The 21,100-nt window shown below is 40.3% G+C and overlaps 1 protein-coding gene across 1 annotated transcript; it reads right to left on the bottom strand.

The window, feature by feature from the left end:
* Positions 1–37: 37 nt before the first annotated feature.
* Positions 38–20,308, bottom strand: LOC145443804 (high affinity choline transporter 1-like). The gene is made up of 10 exons (XM_080321770.1): positions 19,691–20,308; positions 18,401–18,579; positions 17,293–17,441; positions 17,111–17,231; positions 14,750–14,898; positions 12,927–13,055; positions 11,838–11,991; positions 8,015–8,241; positions 3,687–3,833; positions 38–2,634 (listed from the first exon to the last, which is right to left on the bottom strand). Exons 2-10 carry the CDS (start codon positions 18,573–18,575, stop codon positions 2,110–2,112), a joined length of 1,776 nt encoding a protein of 591 aa, XP_080177896.1. The 5' UTR covers positions 18,576–18,579; positions 19,691–20,308; the 3' UTR covers positions 38–2,109.
* Between the last annotated feature and the right edge of the window lie 792 nt (positions 20,309–21,100).

The raw sequence follows: 21,100 nt of genomic DNA, 5'->3' as shown, positions 1-21,100 counted from the left end.
TCCAAAAAGTATGCCGTTCCTCGCGTAATCAATAGACTTTTCACAATTGATATGCTATTAAACTATTAGAGTCAATATGCGAACAGTGCATAACAGAAACATTGATAAGTATCAGGTAGGAGGTGCAGTCAAATGCGATGCAAATAAAACAGCGACAATATATACCATCTAGCTATCACTTTCGCTAAATCACAGCTTCCTAAACTGGGAATCGCGTAGGTATTGAATTTGTAATTCATTGCTGTATAATAGCCTCATTAAGATATACATTGAGAGAGAATATTGGCAGAAAGCATAAAATAGAGGATACGTATGTATACGGCGTCGTGTATAATAGGCAGACATGACTTGCTGGTTGGTATATACACCCACGTGGATAGTTCGTACAATGTAGCCTTGAAAAAAACCTGAAAAAATTTCGCACGAAAGAAAAATACCGTCATCATCACCCAAAAAATTATATGTATTAGTATTTACTCTGCCGTCAGACTTGTATATACTAACAATTTATAGTTAGTTGGTGGTCACCTAACTAACGGTCATCTGAGTAGTGCTATAGTTCTAGTTACGGATTTCGAAAAGTAAGTATAGTTCTTGTAAGAGGTGGTCAGTAATGAACTACTTCTAGTGTTCGCATAATTCTATTTATACTTGAGTAGGCCTACCGAAGTGGACTACTTTGATAACCTCTAAGTTACAAATGATAGTAATGTAGCGCCTCGCTATTATTTCCCAAATCATTTTATGTCTCTGCAGTTGAAAATCATCGGCTAAAAAGTTAGACCCACGTCTGCACGTAGCAATCATCATATTGCTGATATAGTAGCCTACCATTGAATAGGTAACAAAAGTCGAATTAATTAATACTTGGTTAGGGATACTTGGGCAACAACGGCAGTAAGGGTTCTGGGATAGTCATGTCAACAGTCAGCAGAGGTTGTCAAATTAGTCATCGTTCTTACCCAAGAAGTAGTAGCGATTTTCATGTCATTACGTAAACAAAGTACGTATTGTAGTTAGGGATATCTATACATAGATATATCTGATTCAGGACGTAGATTTGCCTGTAGACGGAAAATTTCTAAGTAGACGAGAAACAGTCTAAAAACGTAAACACTCGAGTAAGTAGCGGGAGTATGCAAAACGTGCTTGATTACTCCGAAATAGCCGAAGTAGACCTCTGAAAACAAGTTTAGGAAGCCCCTGTCTAATAGATACTAACGATTGGCGGTTCGCGTGTCAAAAAAATTAACCTCCATTCCGCAGTCGTAGGTGCGGCTATGCAAAATCGAGTGCCTGAGTGATTTAGTTCTGAATCGAATATGAGGCTTCGAGTAGTACTCATTATGACGTCATAACATCATAAAGGTCAAATATTCCCCCTTTATGCAACAACAAAGAATATAGTGCAAGTTTCACATCACATTGAAAATAATTCGGTACTTTTTCGACTCTACCTATTTATTGCACTCTGTGATAATGCCGTGGGATGATCACGGCATCACAGATATGACATTCCACTTGCTCGTGTCGATTAATGCTCGGGTTACCATATTTTGAGATCCTAAAAGAGGACACTTTTCAAAAGTTCTGAAAGCTCCAGCACTGAACAAGAAAACTTGTGATTTTGAAATTTTTTCACCCGATAGTACTGTGTTGACTACAAAAAAAACGACTCCCGATTTATCCAATCTTTTACGAAACTCTGACGTTCGCTGAGTCGAGGTCGCGTTTTTGGTCACATTTTTATCCTTTCTATAGAAAAAGAGGACAAATTCTCAAAAAAGAGGACATTTATGCTTCCTCCGAGGACTCTCGCAATTTATTGAAAAATGAGGACAAATCCTCTCAAAAGTGGACGTATGGTAGCCCCATTAATGCTACATTTTTCGAATGGTGCGATGCTATCAATCGAAGTTTCTACGGGGGAAAATATAGTATTGAAACTATATTTCTTGTTGATAAATTAATTCTTAGTGGTAAGGAGCGTGTAATGTTAGTACCTGTAAAAATCGTCTCTCACCACCCGTCAGGAATCATTAGAATTAGCACTCGATTCGTATTCGAACACTCGAATCATTGTCCCCAGCCCTAGTCTTAGGTCACAGCTTAAAGTTCGGATTTCGCCATATCCGCCCCGTCGCCCTCAAAGCCTACATTAGACACGCCTTCATCATAAGGCGGGGGTGCCGCATCAGCATGAAACGAAGTGGTTTGCTGGCCGGTCGCAAAGTCACCGCCTTCCTTGTGATATCTAGCGCGTAATTCCGCAGCGCTGCTGGTGGATCTCGCAAGTTTCGAGGTAGTCGGGCGTGACGGTTCTCCATCATCGCCGTCCAGGTACTGGTCTATAGTGCGGCCGCCGTGCGCTAGATTGCAGTCGAATATGTCGAAATTCTCGGGCAGTATCTTACTCACGAAGAGGTATTTGACTCCGTACGATACTACCAGTATTGTGATGAGAGATATGATCATGGCGAAGGTTTTGTATGGAAAGTTTTTACCGCCTGGGTAATTTATGAAGGGGTCTAGGTTGAATGCAGGCTCGCCTCCTCCGAGGCGTAGTATGAGTCCGATGATGAAGGCGCATAAAGAACCGTACGTGTTTGGATCCGTGTGTATCACGCATAGTAGCTGAAAGAGAAAGTATAGATCAGGTATATTGTACAATAGCCTACACGGTACACAGCTTTGCAGTGACACTGCATTTATGCACCAGACTACTCCATCATGACAACAGCTTACTCGATGACCATCGTAATAGCCTTTATTTATATGGCGCATTGCAAATATACTACCGTCCGATGTGTACGATGCACGCTAGGGTTCCAGAAGGTGCACCAAGATAGGCAATGGGTATTGTATTGTATTAATTGGCTCAACACAGTGGAGCTTATCGCCTTTCTAGGCCTTGTGCTCCACGACATGAATTTCATAACGTTCATTGGTCTTTGCTTTTTTTTTTCTTGTTGGGAACGTCTTTCTCATACTCTCTCTCAGTCATCTTCATTGCCTCTCGATTCCATGCGTCCCCATCGTGGTCTGTGCTGCCGACTTATAGGACGGCTCACTTTCAGTCTGGGCTTTTCAATGCACTACCGTAGTAGTGAGGTCGGCGATGAGGAGCCCAGATAAACCTCCGGGGGTGCACCAGTATGATAATACAAGGGTACATCAAGATCTTGTCACACCAAACCAAGGATTCTCCAACTTGAATCTGTGGATTCCCTAGAGTCCACTGACTTGTTTTAGTGGTCAATCTAGCTAGGCCAAAAAGCCCAGTATCCTGAATGTACGGCCAATCCGTGGATTGATCAATCCAGCAACTATAGGAAGCATATGATCCTCTGTCCAAAAAGTAGGATTTTCGATAGTAATCAACAGATTTGGACTACCGGTATAGCGAATCCGTTAATAAAAGCCCTAATCTGCAGATTTAGCACAATGACTCGGCTTGTGCCTCTTGAAATCAACATGATTCTACCAGATTCACCCGCTTTCCAAAACGTTTCTACGACGGGCGGATATTTTCATAGTACATTAAAAGTTGAAGCCACTCATGGTTAGGTGGCGAAAGCAGTGACATAAAACTGTCAGCAACATATTTTTCAATTGAGTTGGTAAGTGGTGTTGCGATCTGTTTGCATGCTTGTAGGCCTACATAGCCTTAATAGTCCATTTTTCACCTGTGGAAAAAGTATGACGAACACGAAATCCGACGAAAGATACCAGAGCTCGTAAACCGACTGAATGCTGAGAGCCAAGATGGTTGCGAGAACAGTCATGATGACGATTGCACCACGCATCACCCAAAGCAGTTCTTTTTCAGATGCCTGAAAATATCACACATATAATCAGATACTCTAACGCAGGTATAGGGATGGGGATGATTTATAAGATGTGATCAGTAACCAAGTACGTCTATTTTTTCGGACTTCTGACACTGTATGTTCTTTTGAAGTGGAGATCAGTTTTGGGTTATACTAGCATTACATGTATGAACGGAATTGTTACAGAGCCATTAAAGACCCTGTATCAGTGTATCACGATACCGGAATATATTTTCTAATATTGCACCTATTTGTAGCTTCATCAGCAGATATGGTTAAATTAGTCATCGTCGGTACTCAAGTAGAAGTAGAAGTAGCGATTTAAAAGTATTTAAAATAGTAAGTATTCTTGGCATTATAATGCTCAAAAAACTGAAAACTGTCAAATAGAGGTATACAAGTAGTCTAAAACATAACCACTTTATGAAATTTTGCAAATAGATAAAATCTACTTGAACTAGAATTATAAGTACGTCAAAGTTGAACACTAGGGTTGTTCAAAAATAACTTTTTTTCGGGATTCACAGATTAATTTGTTAGGTTGCCTAAAAAACTCTGCACACCAAATTTGGCCCAATTCCAACCAGTGGAAGCTGACGCAGATCCAATTGAGATTTATGAATACATCATTCAAAAATTTCAAATGGTAACTGTCAACCACATGAACCACTGAGTTGCCTAAAAGAACGATGCATGACAATTTTTGCTCACATCCAATAGGTAGACGTGAAGTTATCGCAGTCGAAAGTTGTGGATTTGCAAAGATAGCTTTGACGGTGCGTGAAAAAACGCATAACTTCGCTTCTACGGATTGAAATTGCGTCAAATTTGCTTCGCATGGTTATTTTTAGACAACTCAATAATTTCATGGGGTTCGCAGTGAAATTTGAAATTAAAAAAAAATGTTTATTAAAAATTTTAATTGGTTCTGCGTCGGCTTCAACTGGTTGGAATAGAGCCAAATTTGGTGTGCGGCTTTTTTAGGCAACCTAACAATTCAATTAATGAATCACCGGAATCCGATAAAAAACCTACTGAACACCTATGGTCATCAGTCATTTTACGTTAGTCGTCAAGATACATCCTGCAATTTCCAAGGCAGCCATCCGCGATCAACTGCCGAAAGTATGCGACCCATCGACCAAATACACTTTAAATCTGTTTGACATGTCTTTGAAACCACTACTTCTACTTGTAATTGAGTAAAATTAAAGTCATTACTTGTACTTTGGGCACATCTGTAAAATATTCAAACAAAATTAACTTTGACAGGAATTCATTATTAGTTACATGCAAGCGACATTTGTATTTGTATTACAAATATACGACTATTGACTATACCAGTGCTCTTCAACCTTTTTCGTAGTGGTACACCCTTTTAACATTTACTCAAAACATCCACCCCCCTGACCACATAATACCCCGATTCCGTATTAGGCTAAATCCAGGAGTGCTCAATAGGGCTATTCAAAAATGACTTTTTTTTCAAATCGTACTGGCTACTTGATAAAATTGTTAGGTTAACTAATTTAAGCCTACACACAAAATTTGGTTCGATTCCAGCAAGTAACCGCTTTGCTACAGGAGAAGAAAGTTTATATTTATTATATAAAAATAAGTAATAAAAAATTTGAAAATTTTCTGTTTACCCCATGAAAGTATTAGGCTGTCTATAGAAACGATGCTCACCAAATTTGGTTCAATTCCAACCAGTGGAAGCGAAGTTATTGCCGTCGAGAAATTTGGATTTGAATAAAATAGTATTTACGGTGACCGATTCTTTGTTTATTTATTATAGTTGTGCTCACCGTAAATAATCGACAATGCATTTCTTAAAGTTTAATGTCTTTGCTTTGGGTAATGAGGACGACTTTCGCTTGCACGCGCACTTCCATTCTTCATTCTCTCTCGCTAACGTGCGCCCACTTTCAGGACTCTGCTGCTGACTTTGGAGCTCGGCTCACCCTTCTTCTAGGCTTTTCAAGACGCTACGTTAACAGGTGGCTCGGCGACGAGGAGCCTAGATAAACCTCCGACACATAGAAACATGGCAGAGCCGAGACTCGAACCAGCAACAATTGGTTGCATAATGACGGCCACCAACACAGGCTAATTTAAATATGTGTAGAAGGTCGCAAAATTACGGCTGAATGAGGCCGTACGTCCGCAGGTGGAGCACCCCTGACCTAGCCGAAATAAGGATGAACATGAACATTTGAGCAAGGCTGCAGCGTATAGGAAATGCTAAATACGAATCAGGGCTCGAGGTTACTGGATCACCATCCAACGCAGTGGTTTGCCAACCCGACCCCCTGGCTGCGCAAGCATCTATTCTGCACTATTCATAAGCTGGCCGCAGGAAGCACCAATTCAAAATGTCCGAGCTGTAGCGGTGGTTTCCTCGAGAATCATCAGACAGATATCGCAAGCTGAACACATGCTAACTCCACCCTACTCTACTCGAAAAGGAAGTAATTAGTCCATTACCAAAGGTTAAATGATTAGAAACATTTGCTTATAACATCACTAGGGATGGTGTGAACTTGAGGTTCACGTTCGCGTTCTGTGTGTGAACCTCGGAAATTTCGAGGTTCGCGTTCACAACAGAACCTTGGTAGGTTCTGCACTGTGAACCTTTTTCATATATTACAATTATAACATTATAACATCTTTGGTTCAAATTTATTGCATTTCAACTGCGGGCCACTCTATGCATGGCGCTGGCAGCATTAAAAATCAACACTAAACGAGCAACGAGCATGCACCTTGACAATCTCAAAAGTTTTTCTTGCTTTGTTACAAAAGTTTGCTCGAAATATCCAGCTTTCCGTTTGTGAATATTTAGTGACTCTCTGCTGTGAGCTTGACTCGCAATCACAAAACATCACAAGCGAAATACTTAGTCAGCGAATGATGCTTATTAAACCAATCAATAAGATTGATATCGTTTTCTGATGTAAAAATTCGAGAAGGCGTACGGGGTCAATCATGACTCAATATCTTTACTACATCATTAAAACCAAATCCGTGCGATTGAGGGGTTGACTACTGCTGTATAACTTCTTAATGGGGTGATATCGGTAGCAAGTAGAGAAACCCATTATACACTCTGCTCAATATCAATGTAGCAATACCCAGACGCCGAATACATTGTCCGGTCTGGCCTAGACCGTTAAGGGGTAAGTGTATATTCCCTGATAAGTCCTTGTCGAAATTGTTGGCGAAGCGACGGAAGATATTGATTTTGTGGGAGTATTATATACTTTGATTGCCTCAGTTGATACATTTAGCGACGTTTAAAACGCATCAGCGTTGTTGCATTATGTGACCCGAGTCGTCGCTAGGTATCCTGTACAACTGTACAGTGTGCATTAATATAGGCTATCACTTCATTGAAAGATAGGGTTGGAATTAGCAATATGACGTCACGTGACGTCATGAGGTTCACGTTCGCGTTCACACAGAACCTTTCCAAAAGGTTCACGTTCACACGAACCTGAACCTTTCACAGGTTCACACCATCCTTAAACATCACATTGTATGATATTACACATCCAGTCAATCTGTTTTGAAGCATAAACTGACTTATTCATTGTGATAGTTATAGTCATCGTATCATCGGTTCATCATAATGTGGATCTGGTACACCGCTGTAGACCCAATCCGAGTGGTACACCCTTTGCAAATTATGGTACAGCGTGGGGTGTATGAAACACCCGGTTGAAGAGCACTGCCATATTGCTAATTCACCAGTGCGTCAACCTGTACTGACGCATAAACCTGCCTTTGTGATAGCTAGCCATCGGCTCATTGTAATTCCGATGTGGTACACCCCTGTACACCTCATCCGAGTGGTACACCCTTTGAAAATTCTGGTACACCCTAGGGTGTACAAAAACCCCGGTTGAAGAGCACTGCGATATAGCACGTCTGGTCAACCTGTTCCGAAGCATACACTTTCCAATCTATTGTGCAGGGATATCCCATAGATATCCCTGTTATTGTGATAGCTAGTCATCGGTCCTTTGTAATGCGGATATGATACATCCCAGCCCAGTACACCCCATGCGACTGGTACACCCTTTAAAAATTATGGTACACCCCACGGTGTACGATACACCCGGTTGAAGAGCCCTGGACTATACTTTACATGCACTTTGTATTGTACATCTATGTATTATTACCTCCTGCCGTACTGCCAATTTGTATACGTTCCGGGTAAACAAGCTGGATGCAGACAGAATGCTGGAGTCTGCAGACGACATCACAGCCGCTGAAACCGCGCCAAGACCTATGAAGGAGACCGCCGTAGGCGTGAGATACTGCAGCACGATTGGTAATATCATCCTTTGCTCCCCCATCTCTTCAGGACTTGACCCATTGCCGTTGTAGTACAGCGTCTGATTCCAGTCTGAATTGACACGAGGTTCGCATTTTCTAGTACAGTCGACGCAGCTTAATTCTGACACTTTCGTTCCGCTCAAGTTTGCACGAATTACCAAGCCTACAAATATGTGAACTGTGAAGTCGTGATCATAAGCATTGCAAATTCGTTACAATGTAATAGCTAAGTAGGCCTACAATGAAATAGGTAAGGTCGAAAAATACCAAATCATCATGAATGTGATGTAGATTTGGATTGTGGTTGTATAAAGGGTATATATTTTAACTGTCCGCGCCATTCATTCCGCAGCGATGTCATAATACTTGAACATTCAATTAGACTCCAGGCCGAGACTAATACTCAATTCAAAATCACTCAGGTATTCGATTTTGCGTTGCCCATGCCTTAAATGCGACTCGATGCAGAAAGATAGGTCCCAAATTTATAAGTCATGTTTAGCTTCTCTAATCATTGGACAAGCGGTCGCCTTATTGCATTCTGGAATTGAGACATAAAACTGTAATCTATTTGGCGCAGGCCTACACGAAGGGAAAGTTGACACGAACCGGTGGATCGACACGACACTAGGCTCATCACAAATATTTACTAGGTCTGCAGGCTAAAGTATATTAACGGCCATGCACAGTGCACTTGCACACTGCACAAGTGCACAGTCATATCATCAAAGCACTGTTGTCATTATTAGGGCAAGTTTTTGTTGCACTAAAATCGGGAGAAAGTTACATTTAATTTTGAAAAAAGTTGCAGTAAAAAAGTTGCATTCATGATTTTTGTTGAATTAGTAGGATGTGAGATACTCGAAAGGTTCTGCTGTACAACCTAGTTCCTACAGAGCTGTCAAATTTGTTACTTTGCCATTTCACGGACATTCTGGCGCAACAGCGAAAAATTATAATTTTTCCCGGTACACAGCAAGAAAATTACGCAATGCAGGAATAATTTTCCCCAAAAAAGCCAAACAACATATCGATAACCCCTCCCCCTAAAACAAGTCAAATAACTCACCCCAAACCCCCTAGGTCTGCAAACTTGACCCAACGTGTTGCAGGAAAATCATTCTTGGCGACTAACAAAATCAATAGCATGAATAAGGTGATCCAGTGAAAATGTAATTATCGGCGGTCTCGCCTGGGCGTCCGTGAAATGGGAGACTATCTCAAATTGAAACGGCAGAATTACTAAAGCGATCTATTTACATATCGTTCGGACACGGTCGCGCTTTGGCAGGGGTAGTTGAACTTCTTGCTTGCAAGCCATTGTGTCATAGATAACACAGTGAGATGCAGCTAACCCATCATATAGCTCTTTATTATGCAAATTAAAGAGTATAGAACCATACTAGAAATAATTTAGAGCATGTTTTCAAATCACTCCTTTACATTTTGACGCACTATTTGATAAAAATTGCAGTAAAAATTGGTATGAAAAAGAGTGAAAAGTTGCACTATAAAATGCCTCCAATAAGCTCAAAACATCACTGTAGGCCTACATAGATTCTGAGTATCTAGGAAGCTCTCGGAAGCTGTAAAAAAAGTTGCAAAAGTTGCAAAAACTTGCCCTAATCATCACAAATATTTACTAGGCATACAGGCTAAAGTTCATTAACGGCGATGCACAGTGCACTTGCACACTGCACAAGTGCACAGTCAGACCATCAAGGCACTGTTGTCATTATCGTGTGCATTTGTGTTTTTCGTAGCTCTCGGCTACTATATATAGCAGTGGTAGGGAGCCTTTTTCGACCGAAGAGCCACATCGACCCAATATTTGCAATTGTAACTACCAAAAAGCCATACATGTCAATCAACTGTCACGTCACAATTGAGAATTCGTGACGTTTTGGTAGCAATAATATATGGGATTCGTAGTGTTCGCCATATTTTTCGGCCCACATGCGTAGGTGGAGCCAATCATGGTCACTACAACAGTACATACCCACTGCAGGGTGTGATATGTCAGTGGCGGGGGTTAGGGGAGGCAAGTGAGGCAGTGCCTCATATGTCGTCAGGGATGAGTCAGAGGAATTGCGAAACCTTCAATGGTTAATGGTATTTTTTATCTATATTTATGAATGATTTGATTTTCTACATTTTTATTCCCAAAATCACGGAATGTTAATATTTATTGTTCGAAAATAAAGCGCGAAAGGAGAGTTAAGGAACAGATGAGGCACAGACGGGCCAAGCCTCACCTGTGGTAGCGCAACTCATCGTAAATACCTTGGAATTTATCATCACTGATATTATTCAAATGAAATTGTCGCGCTGATTCCGAAAATATAGATATTGATCTAATTCTAAAGTATTCGGCGTAACATAACGCTACACACCTACATTTTACGGAGGTTCTAGAATCTAGAACAGCGGTTTCCAACGTGGGCGATATCGCCCCCAGGGGGCGATTTGGCAGCGATAGGGGGGCGATGACGCGCTAAAACGGCAATATAGGAGTCAAGTTGGAGAAATGACCTTTTTTTTAGTCAACCCACGGAAATTTAGTTGCAAAAGTGTAAAATACGACATCGAGCCCAAAAAGTTGACCTTTTTTTTCAGTCAACCCGCCGATGATTACAGATTGTATACCAATTTTTCGGTTCACAAAATCTGGGGGGCGATGATCGGCGTTGAGCTTGAAAAGGGGGCGATGAGTCGAAAAAAGAAAGCTACTTACGTTACCAATCAAGAATTTGGATAGCTATGGCGTTGTTTTTAATTTGAATAAGTAATTAGTAATGTCACTTCCAAGGAAGTATATTTATCGGCTTCGATCAGGAAGACAATGTGTATTTGATAACTGCATTGTCCTACAAGCGTCGCCATGTCTAGGTATCAATCAAGGTATCGTGCAATCCAAGATTTCGACGCGGAGGCGGGTATCGAATTCCGCCGTGACAGCAACTTGAATTTGAGGATTTTAATACGGGGGTATACGAACCCCTAACCCTGGTTACCCCACTGTTTTGACCTCTCGAAGACATGTTTTAGCTGCCACGAGAATAAATATCCGGGCAGTCATGAAAATTTACTAACAAGTTGCTGCAATAGTGATAAATTGGGTGCGAAATTGAAAATTTGTCAAAGAGCCATATCTTATACCCAAAAGAGCCATGGTTCCCGACCACTGATATATAGGATACACTTTGCAATCTATTTACCACGGCCAGTTCTCAGATCCTATATCTGTTACATGTTTCCGGTAAACCGGTGATTGAACAAATAAGACATAAACAGTAGACACTTAGACAGCCATGCATGCAGCTTAAAGCAGATTTGGGATTTTAGATAACTTTAGTCGTCTCATTAGACTCACCAAACCGAACTGCCGGTAATTGAGTTCTAATTTAATCTCTCATATGTTTCTATGCTCTAATTTTAATTCTAATATGATTCCTGGTTTCCCAGAAAATGCTGCGGAACTGATTCGTGCGACACGAGTCAAGCTTGGCGCAGCACAGGCATTTGCCATTCCAGTGCTTATGATATAATCAACTCTGGTTTGATATGAACTGAACTTGGTTTCAATTTCCAACTTTTTTCGAATTCAGTAATTCTACACTGATTCGGAAGAGTGTAGTATATTCTAGTTTCTAATAGATATTCTACCTGTTGAGTAGCCGATGGCCCCCACTATGACAGACGGAATAGCCATTACGATACATCCCACCGCTGCGATGTAGGAGAGAAGCTGTGCGTGCTTTGCAGAGTCCGATGACAAAACTCGTTGAAAGTATACTTGCCAAGGAATACCTCCAAACATCTTAATAAATTAGAGTAAATCATATTTCACATGCACTGACGCAATATGATACCGCTATTTCCGACATATCACTTGTAGGCATTGGTGCGGTCGATGGAGGCAAAGGCGACACCAAGTTTTCATTTTTAAATCTCAGACTAATCTTGCACTCTCTTCACAATCTTTATGACGTTCAATGCATCTGATAAGTACACCGACAAAGACACTACATATTTGTAATTCACTCCAGGGTTCACTCCAAGTCATAAGGTTCCGTGTCACAACACAACTCACAAGCAATGCTCCCTCTAATTTTTGACGAGTCTGCGCACGATCACCAACTTGCTGCGCAGACCCTTAGTAAACAGTGCGTGACGACTAAAAAAGAAGGTCATCACTTCGGATTTTTTGTGCGCAGCGGAGATTTTCTGTGCGCAGAGACCGTTTCAGCACTGCGCATTTGCGCACGTGCGCAGCTTAGAGGGAACATTGCTCACAAGTCAATCTTACTTTTAGAGTTTTGACTCGAGTCAAGTCGAGTCATTTGCAATTCACCACTGAGTCCCAAGTCAGGGAGCACAGGTTCAAGCCGAGTCATATTTTTGAGACTCCAGTCCGAATCCAAGTAATAGATTTCACTGTTTAGTATCGAGTTCAAGTCAGGTTCAACTCGCTTTTTTGAAAATCTTCGGTGATCCTGATACATCAGACTTGACTCAAGTCATATAGAATGTCTCGAGTCATATGACTAGGTCGTGCATTTTCCAATTTCAAGAAAATGACTCGAGTTCAGTCAAGTCAATGAAGAATTGCGACTCGAGTCCTAGGTATATAGTGAAAGTCGGGAAAACCCACTTGAGTAATCCGGGAAAGTAGAATTGCTTCTGGATGCGTGGATATTATATAGGTACGACGATGTGATGAAAATGAATCGGGTGACGAGAATAGCATCATACCAGCAACAGCGCTGAGTCGATCCATACGCCAGTACTCTCCGTGTCCCAAGTTCCAAGCCATCCGTCTTGAGCGGTCTCAGTAATGCTGGACACCGCAGGTTCGGTCAACGCGAATGGAACACTAATCCACTGAGAACGATGCAATGAATTAGTCGCTGCTATGCAAAAATCGCATGAACTTCAGAAGTTACTAGTACATCATACCTAAAATGCAGTAGGCCTGCTAGACGAAAACAGAACCTCGCGGTATAAATCAAACACAATCTCTTAATCCGAATGGTGCTGGACAAACTAGGCAGCACAAATGGATTACGAATGAACATATTGACAGCATTGATATGGGAATGCGATACTAATCCCCTGTTTACACTGGTACCCTCCCCCTTATTATAAGGCCCGTAGTTTGGTCGAAGAGTAATACGGAGAATTGTTGTCGGATACGGTGTTAACACTTTGCGCGATTAGTAAACGTTAATAAAGAATATGGCTGATCGTAAAACGCGATATTGTGTAGCTATATTTTCGGAAAATAGAGGTATTACTACACTTGCTTTTATACTTCAACATGTATGTACTCTAGACAAAAGAACTGAAACTATTTAGAACTCAACTTTTATGAAAATTAAATGTTGATATTCCGTGAAAACCGTCCCGAAATTTCTCAGGCTATCTTTCTGATTTGAGGATTGTACTACTTCTACTCGACAAACTGAAAATAGCGAGAAGTAAGTAGGTAGATCACAAAATATTACGAAGTAGAAGTAGTGGGGAATTAGATCTACTTGGGTAAGTACCCAAGTAAAAGAAAACTACTTGAGTACTTTAAAAAAGTAGAAGTACTGACTGACCACCTCTGAGTCTATGTCATATCAGGAGTCGGTGTATATCTCGAAAAAACATCAAGGACAAAAATAAAATGCGTCCGAGTCCTAGTACCACCTTGTGGGTGTGAATACACACTCTTTCAACTAAGAGTGCAAGTATTGACACATGGAAAGTAAAAATATAGCGCGGCATGAGAATATCCACAATTGCACAATGCACAAAATGAATAGCAGAGGTGACCATATTTGTCAGCGTTGCTTGCTATTCAAGTAGAAGTAACGCTGTAAATCTCAGCCCAATTGCAAGTAGAAATTGCGATTTCAAAGACATATCAAAACTATATAGAGTGGAAATAGAAGACCCGAAAAGTACTCAAATATAGTATAGAAGTAGATTTATGGTCGATGGGTCGCATGATTTTAGCAGTCATTCGGGGATTGCCATTTTTGAGATTCTTCGGTCTGACCAAATCAAAATGAGTAATGACTAAGGGTAGGGAGATTTTTTTGACATGTCAAAATAAGTCAAAATTTTGTCAAAATCCGTAGGTTAGTTATCTATATTCGAGAGCGTTCAATTTACTATTTTTAGATGGTACATGAACTCTTTCTGTTGGCACAGCCTTGGCTGTTGTATTGTGATAAAATTCTACTGTAAGGCACACAAATGAAAGTGTGAATGGCTCGTACCATCGACACGAAATCTGTCGTCTCGACAATTTTCAGCACAAGCGGGATTATTCAACAAAGGTTTGCCAATTGCAGAATTAATGGCCTTTGATCGTTCCGCATCAATCTTGAGTGGATGAGTCAAGGGTGAGCTTTTCACCGTGCGTTATGCGTAAAGCGTAAAACGTAAGTACTTTTTCGTCGTACAGGGTTGAATTAGTCTAATAAAATAACCACCTCAGTAAGTATTTCAGGCAAAACCAACTCGAGTATTCGGTGAAAGTTTAAGCACGTCGTCACTGTGTCTACGTAGGGTACGTTTTTACTTACCAATCCAATAAATATGCAAAACAGTTGAATAACATCCGTGTAAGCGACTGAATAGAGTCCGCCGACTATGGTGTACAATAAGGCGATGACAGCGGAGACTATGACCGACGCTCGGTTGTCTAGGCCCAAGATTACGTACAGTGTGCTGCCTGAAAATTGATGCAGTGGTTTGTACCAGGATTTGAAAATATTGAATTCACTCATAACTGCTACATTTGTATTGCAGCCGCAATCTAGAGCAGCGCTTCCTAACGGGTTCTTAACCGGGGCTGAGCCAACGGCAGGTGTTCGGCGGAAGTCAAGAAACATCAGATCAGACTAATACAGCAGTCAAACTGATTCGTACTCAATACTCAATTCATTATAATCTTTGTGTTTTGTGTGAAAATCATGTGATAATGGTTTTGCTCTTTCAACACTGTTGTTGATGAACACTGCACAGTTCATTTTGTGCACGATCATTCCATAGTAACGGTAGTAGATGATGAATGTGTAGGGCAATTTTTTTTGGCATGTCAAAAAAATTCAAAATTAGGTTAAAATTGTAGCGTTAGGTCAAAAAATGTCAAAATTGTAAACAAAGTCAATTTTTTTTACAACCTGCATTTCGTTTGTATCGTAGATTTTGCATGGTCGGGAAACTTATCATTTTGACATTTTAAAGCTTGTAGCCTACTTCACAGGCCTACCGTTGTAAACATTTAAAACCGCAAAATCCTAACTGAAGCAAGACTGCGTGGGCATTGCATGGTTCTTACATCAAGAAGCGCATTATGAAAAATTGTGATGTAGACACCATTGTCATGATGAAGCAACACGGTGTGTCACCAACAGTGTACGTGCGGGACCCACTCGCACGTACAACTTCAGTGTCGTCAGCCAACAACTGCTACTGTTAAACGTACTTTCTCCATTCTTGGCAAGCTACTTAGTAGGGACAGACACTTTCTACCCGAGAATGTAGGAAAGTTTCTTTCGTTGTACTGCAACAGATTTTAATTATTTCTACCATAATACATGATGTAACTACTGGAACTCTTCATAGGGCCAGATTTCGTTAAAATCAGGTTTTTTCATGAAAAAATTGGTCAGTTTTTTAGTCAAAAAAGTTTTTTCAGGCCGAACTACTTCGTAAGGACAGATAGTTCGAACCAGAAATGAAAATAAGTAGTACAATTCTGACATTATGTGGGAAAACACCTAATTTGCATATGCTAGGTCAAAATTTGGCCGAAATTAAGTTTTTTAAAGGTCAAAAAATGTCAAAATTTTGGATTTTTTAATTCATAATCTTCCGTTGTATAGGTAAAAAAAAATGCCATAGTAATTTGATAGTTTGCTGTTTTTCTGACTCAGTGAAAATTTGGGATTGACCGAAGGGTTGCAGATTAGCGTAAGGGTTCGCCAGGTCAGTAAAGGCTAAGCACTGCTTATCTAGAGCTATCTAACAACGCAACGTGCCTTTAGTGATGATACCGGGCCACAAGGAAGGAATCGGAAACAAGTGTAGTTAGTTATGCAGATTCCAGGTTGGCTACTGCCGAGGTGTGGATGTTGTTATTGTTTTTTCATGAGAACCCAACGCTCTGGTCTATCAAAGTACGACAGACCTCCGATGTGGCACAATGTTTCTCTGGCAATCCCACAGACGTCAAAACAAATGCAAGCAGATTCTACGGACTGAATAGGACGTAGGAATCTGGCATGTCGATTTCGTGTACCGAGACATGCCACTTCCATCTCATTGCTTGAATGTCAGTTTGTTATCAATTCATCTTGGTTCACCCATAACAGGTGTCGTAGTGAAGGCACCAATGCGTACATTGACACGGGGTGCTGGTTACAAGCTAACCGCGGAGGCATTTTAACGGTATTAGAAGCTGTTATTAGATCAGCGACTTCGCATAATACTATAAATACGAATTTCGTCATGACATTAGAAGTGAAATTCAATCGGTCGGTGCTCCCTGAAATCCACGATACAGGTGAGTCAAATCGATATAATGTTTCAATATCCGATAAATTCTTCGTTACAAGGAATACAGGCGATTTGGCCTAGATTGCACGAATCGTCAGCGATGGTATAATAACATATGTAACTAATTACGTCTCGACAAATCGTGAGTTTTGTCGAGTAGGTTGTTTGAATTATTTCGCTTTCGGACAAAATCAGCCTTTTGTTTTGGTATTCATGATATTCATGTCAGTAGTCCTTTTATATCAAAAAGACGCTGATAACGTAAGTACAACGGGCTAGCGGTAGCCGCAGGATATCTATAACTGGCAACAAAATAGATTTGCGTATCGCTCCTATCGCAATCATTTAAATGTCATTCTATACCGCAGATATGAATCACATACCTAACGCCGAGAGTATAGCCGCTGACCAAAACAATTCCCCCATCAGTGCTGGCAGGAAAAGAACGCCTCCCATTCGCCTACCTAATTTTCTTTGCAGTGGATCAAGCATCGTTACGTAACCCTGATCAAAAGAAAAATGGGGTAGCCGCATTTTTATAAAATTGACAGTATTTCATACGTACTTTCTCTCGCATGGGTTTTGCAAAAAACAAACCTCCTAGCACCAAACTGCATGCGTATCCCCACGGAGCCTGTGTCCATACCAGTCCGTAACCCTCGGTATAGACGGATTCAGCAGTACCGTTGATATAACCTCCACCAACCCATGTAGCTGCCAATATATCACAGGAAATACTGCATACGCAAATTATTGTATATCGTCACTGTGCGGGACCAGCTTCATACAGAGACCAATCTAATTTCAATTGCAAATTCCAATATCGAACGAACACAGTGATCAATTTCTGTCACGCTATCCACTGATATGAAGAAAGTTTAGTACCAATACAATTATACCAATTAAGGAAATTTGGCGACTGCAATTCCGATCTCAATGTTCACGTAATCAGTTTTGTTTTGTTGGGACACAGGATATTGGTTAAACGTGTGTTCTAACCCTTGGTGATGAATGAGATTATATTGACTTTGAATGCTGAATTAATCCATATGGCTATCAGCCAAGTTAATTTTACAATTGAATAGTATATCTGACTAGTGACAGTCGAAAATTTCGGGTTACTTAGGAATATACTATTCAATTGTATATTGAAGTACCTTCAAGGAGTTCTTCAAGTTTATTATGGTCTTGATAGAACTTGGGCAATTGGGCATTCACCTAGCAAAACAATACGCTCATAACGCTCTAATTTATGCTCAGGCATATGTTGTACATTTCCGTAAAATAGGGTTACATACGCCCTCCTTTGGGGGATTTGTCCTCCTTTTCAGGTTTTTGAAAATTTCTTCCGGTGACGCCTAAATGTCGTCCTTTTTGCCAATTCATCCTCATTTACAACTTGTAGGCCTACAGCTAAGATAATGGATATATGATAGATTCGAGTGAAAATGGGCATAAATGGCAAATTCGTGGTTCGATCGAAAGCGACGACCTCTGCTTTGGTCAGCGCCACTAACTTTAAGTAAAAAGTGTGTAAATCGGGTATCGAACGAAAGTGATGACCTTCATATTTAGTCAACCCAATCAACTAACTTTACTGATTTTGTAAAATTGTCCTCCCTTCCCGATTCCAAAATATGGTAACCCTACCATAAAACACACCGGAGCCATACCTGTCATCGTGAAGCACCCCACAAAGAGACCAATATCCCTTCCAGCTACCATGATCGTTTCGCTGTTGCTGCCAGCGCCTTTCTTACGTTTCCGCCAAGCGGCCCATATTCCGATCGCAACAATCAACAAGTAGAACACAATAATAGATATCAAACCGGGAACGTTTACTGCCATAGTTCTGAAAGATGATTACAAAGAGCTGATGAAGATCCTTGGCGTAATTTATGGTTGAAATTCACCCTCACGCGTAGGCATTACGTTTATATTCTCAATGTCTACAACAGGACTGGTCTACAACCATTTTTCAACAGTGAATATGGTATGTACATCACGCCATAAACAGAATGAGAGGAGACGAAAACCAGACAATGTTAGCATTTGCAAAGTTGTACAAATAGACTGTTCTGAAATTAATACGTAGCATGCGATCTGATGTTAGTTGGCCAAAATATAGAAATCATGTATTTACAGCAAGGTTCATATATCATAACATATATTACGGCTACAATTAGCTTCGCAGCCAAGCGCGTCCGCTGATTGGGAACAGGGCTAGCTTTCAGGAATTTCTATCTTCAACCAGACTAAACTCACAAACCGCACAAAGAGCATTCAAGTAGAAACTAGGACAGCATTTCAGAGCTTGAAACCCACACTTTCGCGTCACTCACTACCGATAACGAGACGGTGCTATCATTCAAACCTCATATTTAGTCGAGATTCGGAGACGTTATGTTACAAACCAGACATCAAACGTGCAATTAAAGCGTAATGATCGCGCTACATCTAGCAATTATGACAACCTTAACTTAGCGCAATATGAATACCGCGTTGCTTTATATGACAGTATGGTACTTTTGCTATACCTGAAAACATAATTGGATGCACTGCTTTTGAAAATAGGTATGTGTATGTGTATAATAGCACCCAGCAACAGTTGACATTAAGTTTATCCAAATTAAATTAGAAATTTAGCTATATAGTTTTTTTCCAAATTAAATTAGAATTAGACTTACTGAATCCTTACTGAGAACTTAAATTGTATCAAGTTCAGTTCGCACTACATTTAGAGTTCATTCTTATAAGCAAGAGAATGGCAAATGTCTGCACAGCAAGCTTGTCTCGTTTCGCATTATGCAGTTCTACCGTAGCATTTTCAGGTAAACTAGGAATTAGATTAGAATTAAAGTAAGAGCATAGAAATATTTCACAGATTAGATTAGAATAACTATTATAGCAAAGAAATATTTCACAATTTAGATCAGAATTAGATAGCGTTCCACTCTAATTACCTTTATTTAGACAACTATAATTATCTAGTTGTCCGTACGCTGGTATCCATAAGTATTCAATTCTTTCGCTTCACACCACTCGATTTTGTATGACACAGCAACAGATGAGGAATAGTGGTTCGTATGTATTGGATTACACGATCTAACCATCTAGCTTCAGAAGTCCCCGTCTTAGTTTTAAATCCGCGCGTAGAGTACTCACAGCATGACCACCAGAATGTAAATGCGTCTTCCCGTGAGGGAATTGACGTCCCGGCATACCCAAAACCGGATCGATTCTGCCTAATTTAATTAGATTCGGTGCCTAAGAAGTTGAGGGATTGATTAAAATGTTACCCGTTATGAGAAAGTATCGGTCGTGCTGTCAACTCTCGATCGATAAAAGGCAAGGTCTATATTCGTGGCTGTGACAAGAAAGCTCAACCTGCTTCTTTGCGACGCATGTTGCTAGAGTATTGCAATGTCCCGGGGCCTGATTTGTTATATAGGTGCGTGAAGAGCTGATAAAACCATAAATCACTCCAATTGCGTGATTGGAACAGTTTAGTTGGAACATTACACAAACTTAATAGGAGTCGAGACTAAAAAGAGCCGTCGATCATATAAATGCTCGTTACAAGTTACCGACAACGCAGACATACAATGGTTAGTTGGGTACAATTGTTGATGTTTATGTAGGGGAGATGTGGTACCGATGGATCACTGGGACCGCAAATACTTTGAAAATTCTCTATGATAATTCCATGATTATACTCCGTGAACTTGTCTACAAATGCATGCTGGCAAAATCTTTCCTCACATACACAAAAATTCGACGTGCGCGAGCTATGGGGTCTCTCACAGATGTTTTTTGTTTTGGGGGGTGTAAAGTAAATTTAGATCGACATATACATTTTTCTTTGTAACCTTCAACACGAACAAACCAGCAATCATTTTTATTGTGAAGTGTAGGGCTTGAATCAGGCTATATATTGGCACCTATTATTTTTTTCAGTACTTTCCTTGAGTGAAATTTTTTTCGATTCATGTATAAAATTCGTAAGGTGGGGACCGATGATACAATAGCCAAATCAAGCAAACTAATCAAGCATACTAATCATGAAACAAATGAAACATGCCTACGTACAGAAGATCTTTATGTAATAATTGCATATGATGTTTTATCGCTATAACGAGGTATTTGGAAGTCACACTGTCGATTTTCGGGCAATATGTATGTACCCTAAAATTTATAAGTCAAAGCCTAAATCGAAACGTGATTTTATGACAACATTTGAGTTAATATTTATTATATGTTTTGATGGTTGCGATCAAACATTCTTCTTTGGCTTCCTGTAGCTTAGATTATAATACTGAGCAAGAAAAGTTGTCACATCTGAGTTTTTTTTAGGGAATATGTGTCATAGGTCC

The sequence above is a fragment of the Botryllus schlosseri genome, chromosome 7, assembly GCF_051294905.1.
Source record: "Botryllus schlosseri isolate E-star chromosome 7, Bs_hap1, whole genome shotgun sequence".
Classification (NCBI taxonomy): Eukaryota; Metazoa; Chordata; class Ascidiacea; order Stolidobranchia; family Styelidae; genus Botryllus; species Botryllus schlosseri.
Note: the sequence above shows the minus strand (reverse complement) of the source record. Positions and strands in the feature narration are given on the sequence as shown.

Excerpts from the sequence above, each read along its gene's own strand:
- LOC145443804 (XM_080321770.1), bottom strand. The coding sequence starts at position 18,575 with ATGGCAGTAAACGTTCCCGGTTTGATATCTATTATTGTGTTCTACTTG. Across the intron at positions 17,442-18,400 it reads GGGGTGCTTCACGATGACAG|CTACATGGGTTGGTGGAGGT; the intron begins GTATGGCTCCGG and ends ATATATTGGCAG. Across the intron at positions 3,834-8,014 it reads AATTGGCAGTACGGCAGGAG|GCATCTGAAAAAGAACTGCT; the intron begins GTAATAATACAT and ends TGATATTTTCAG.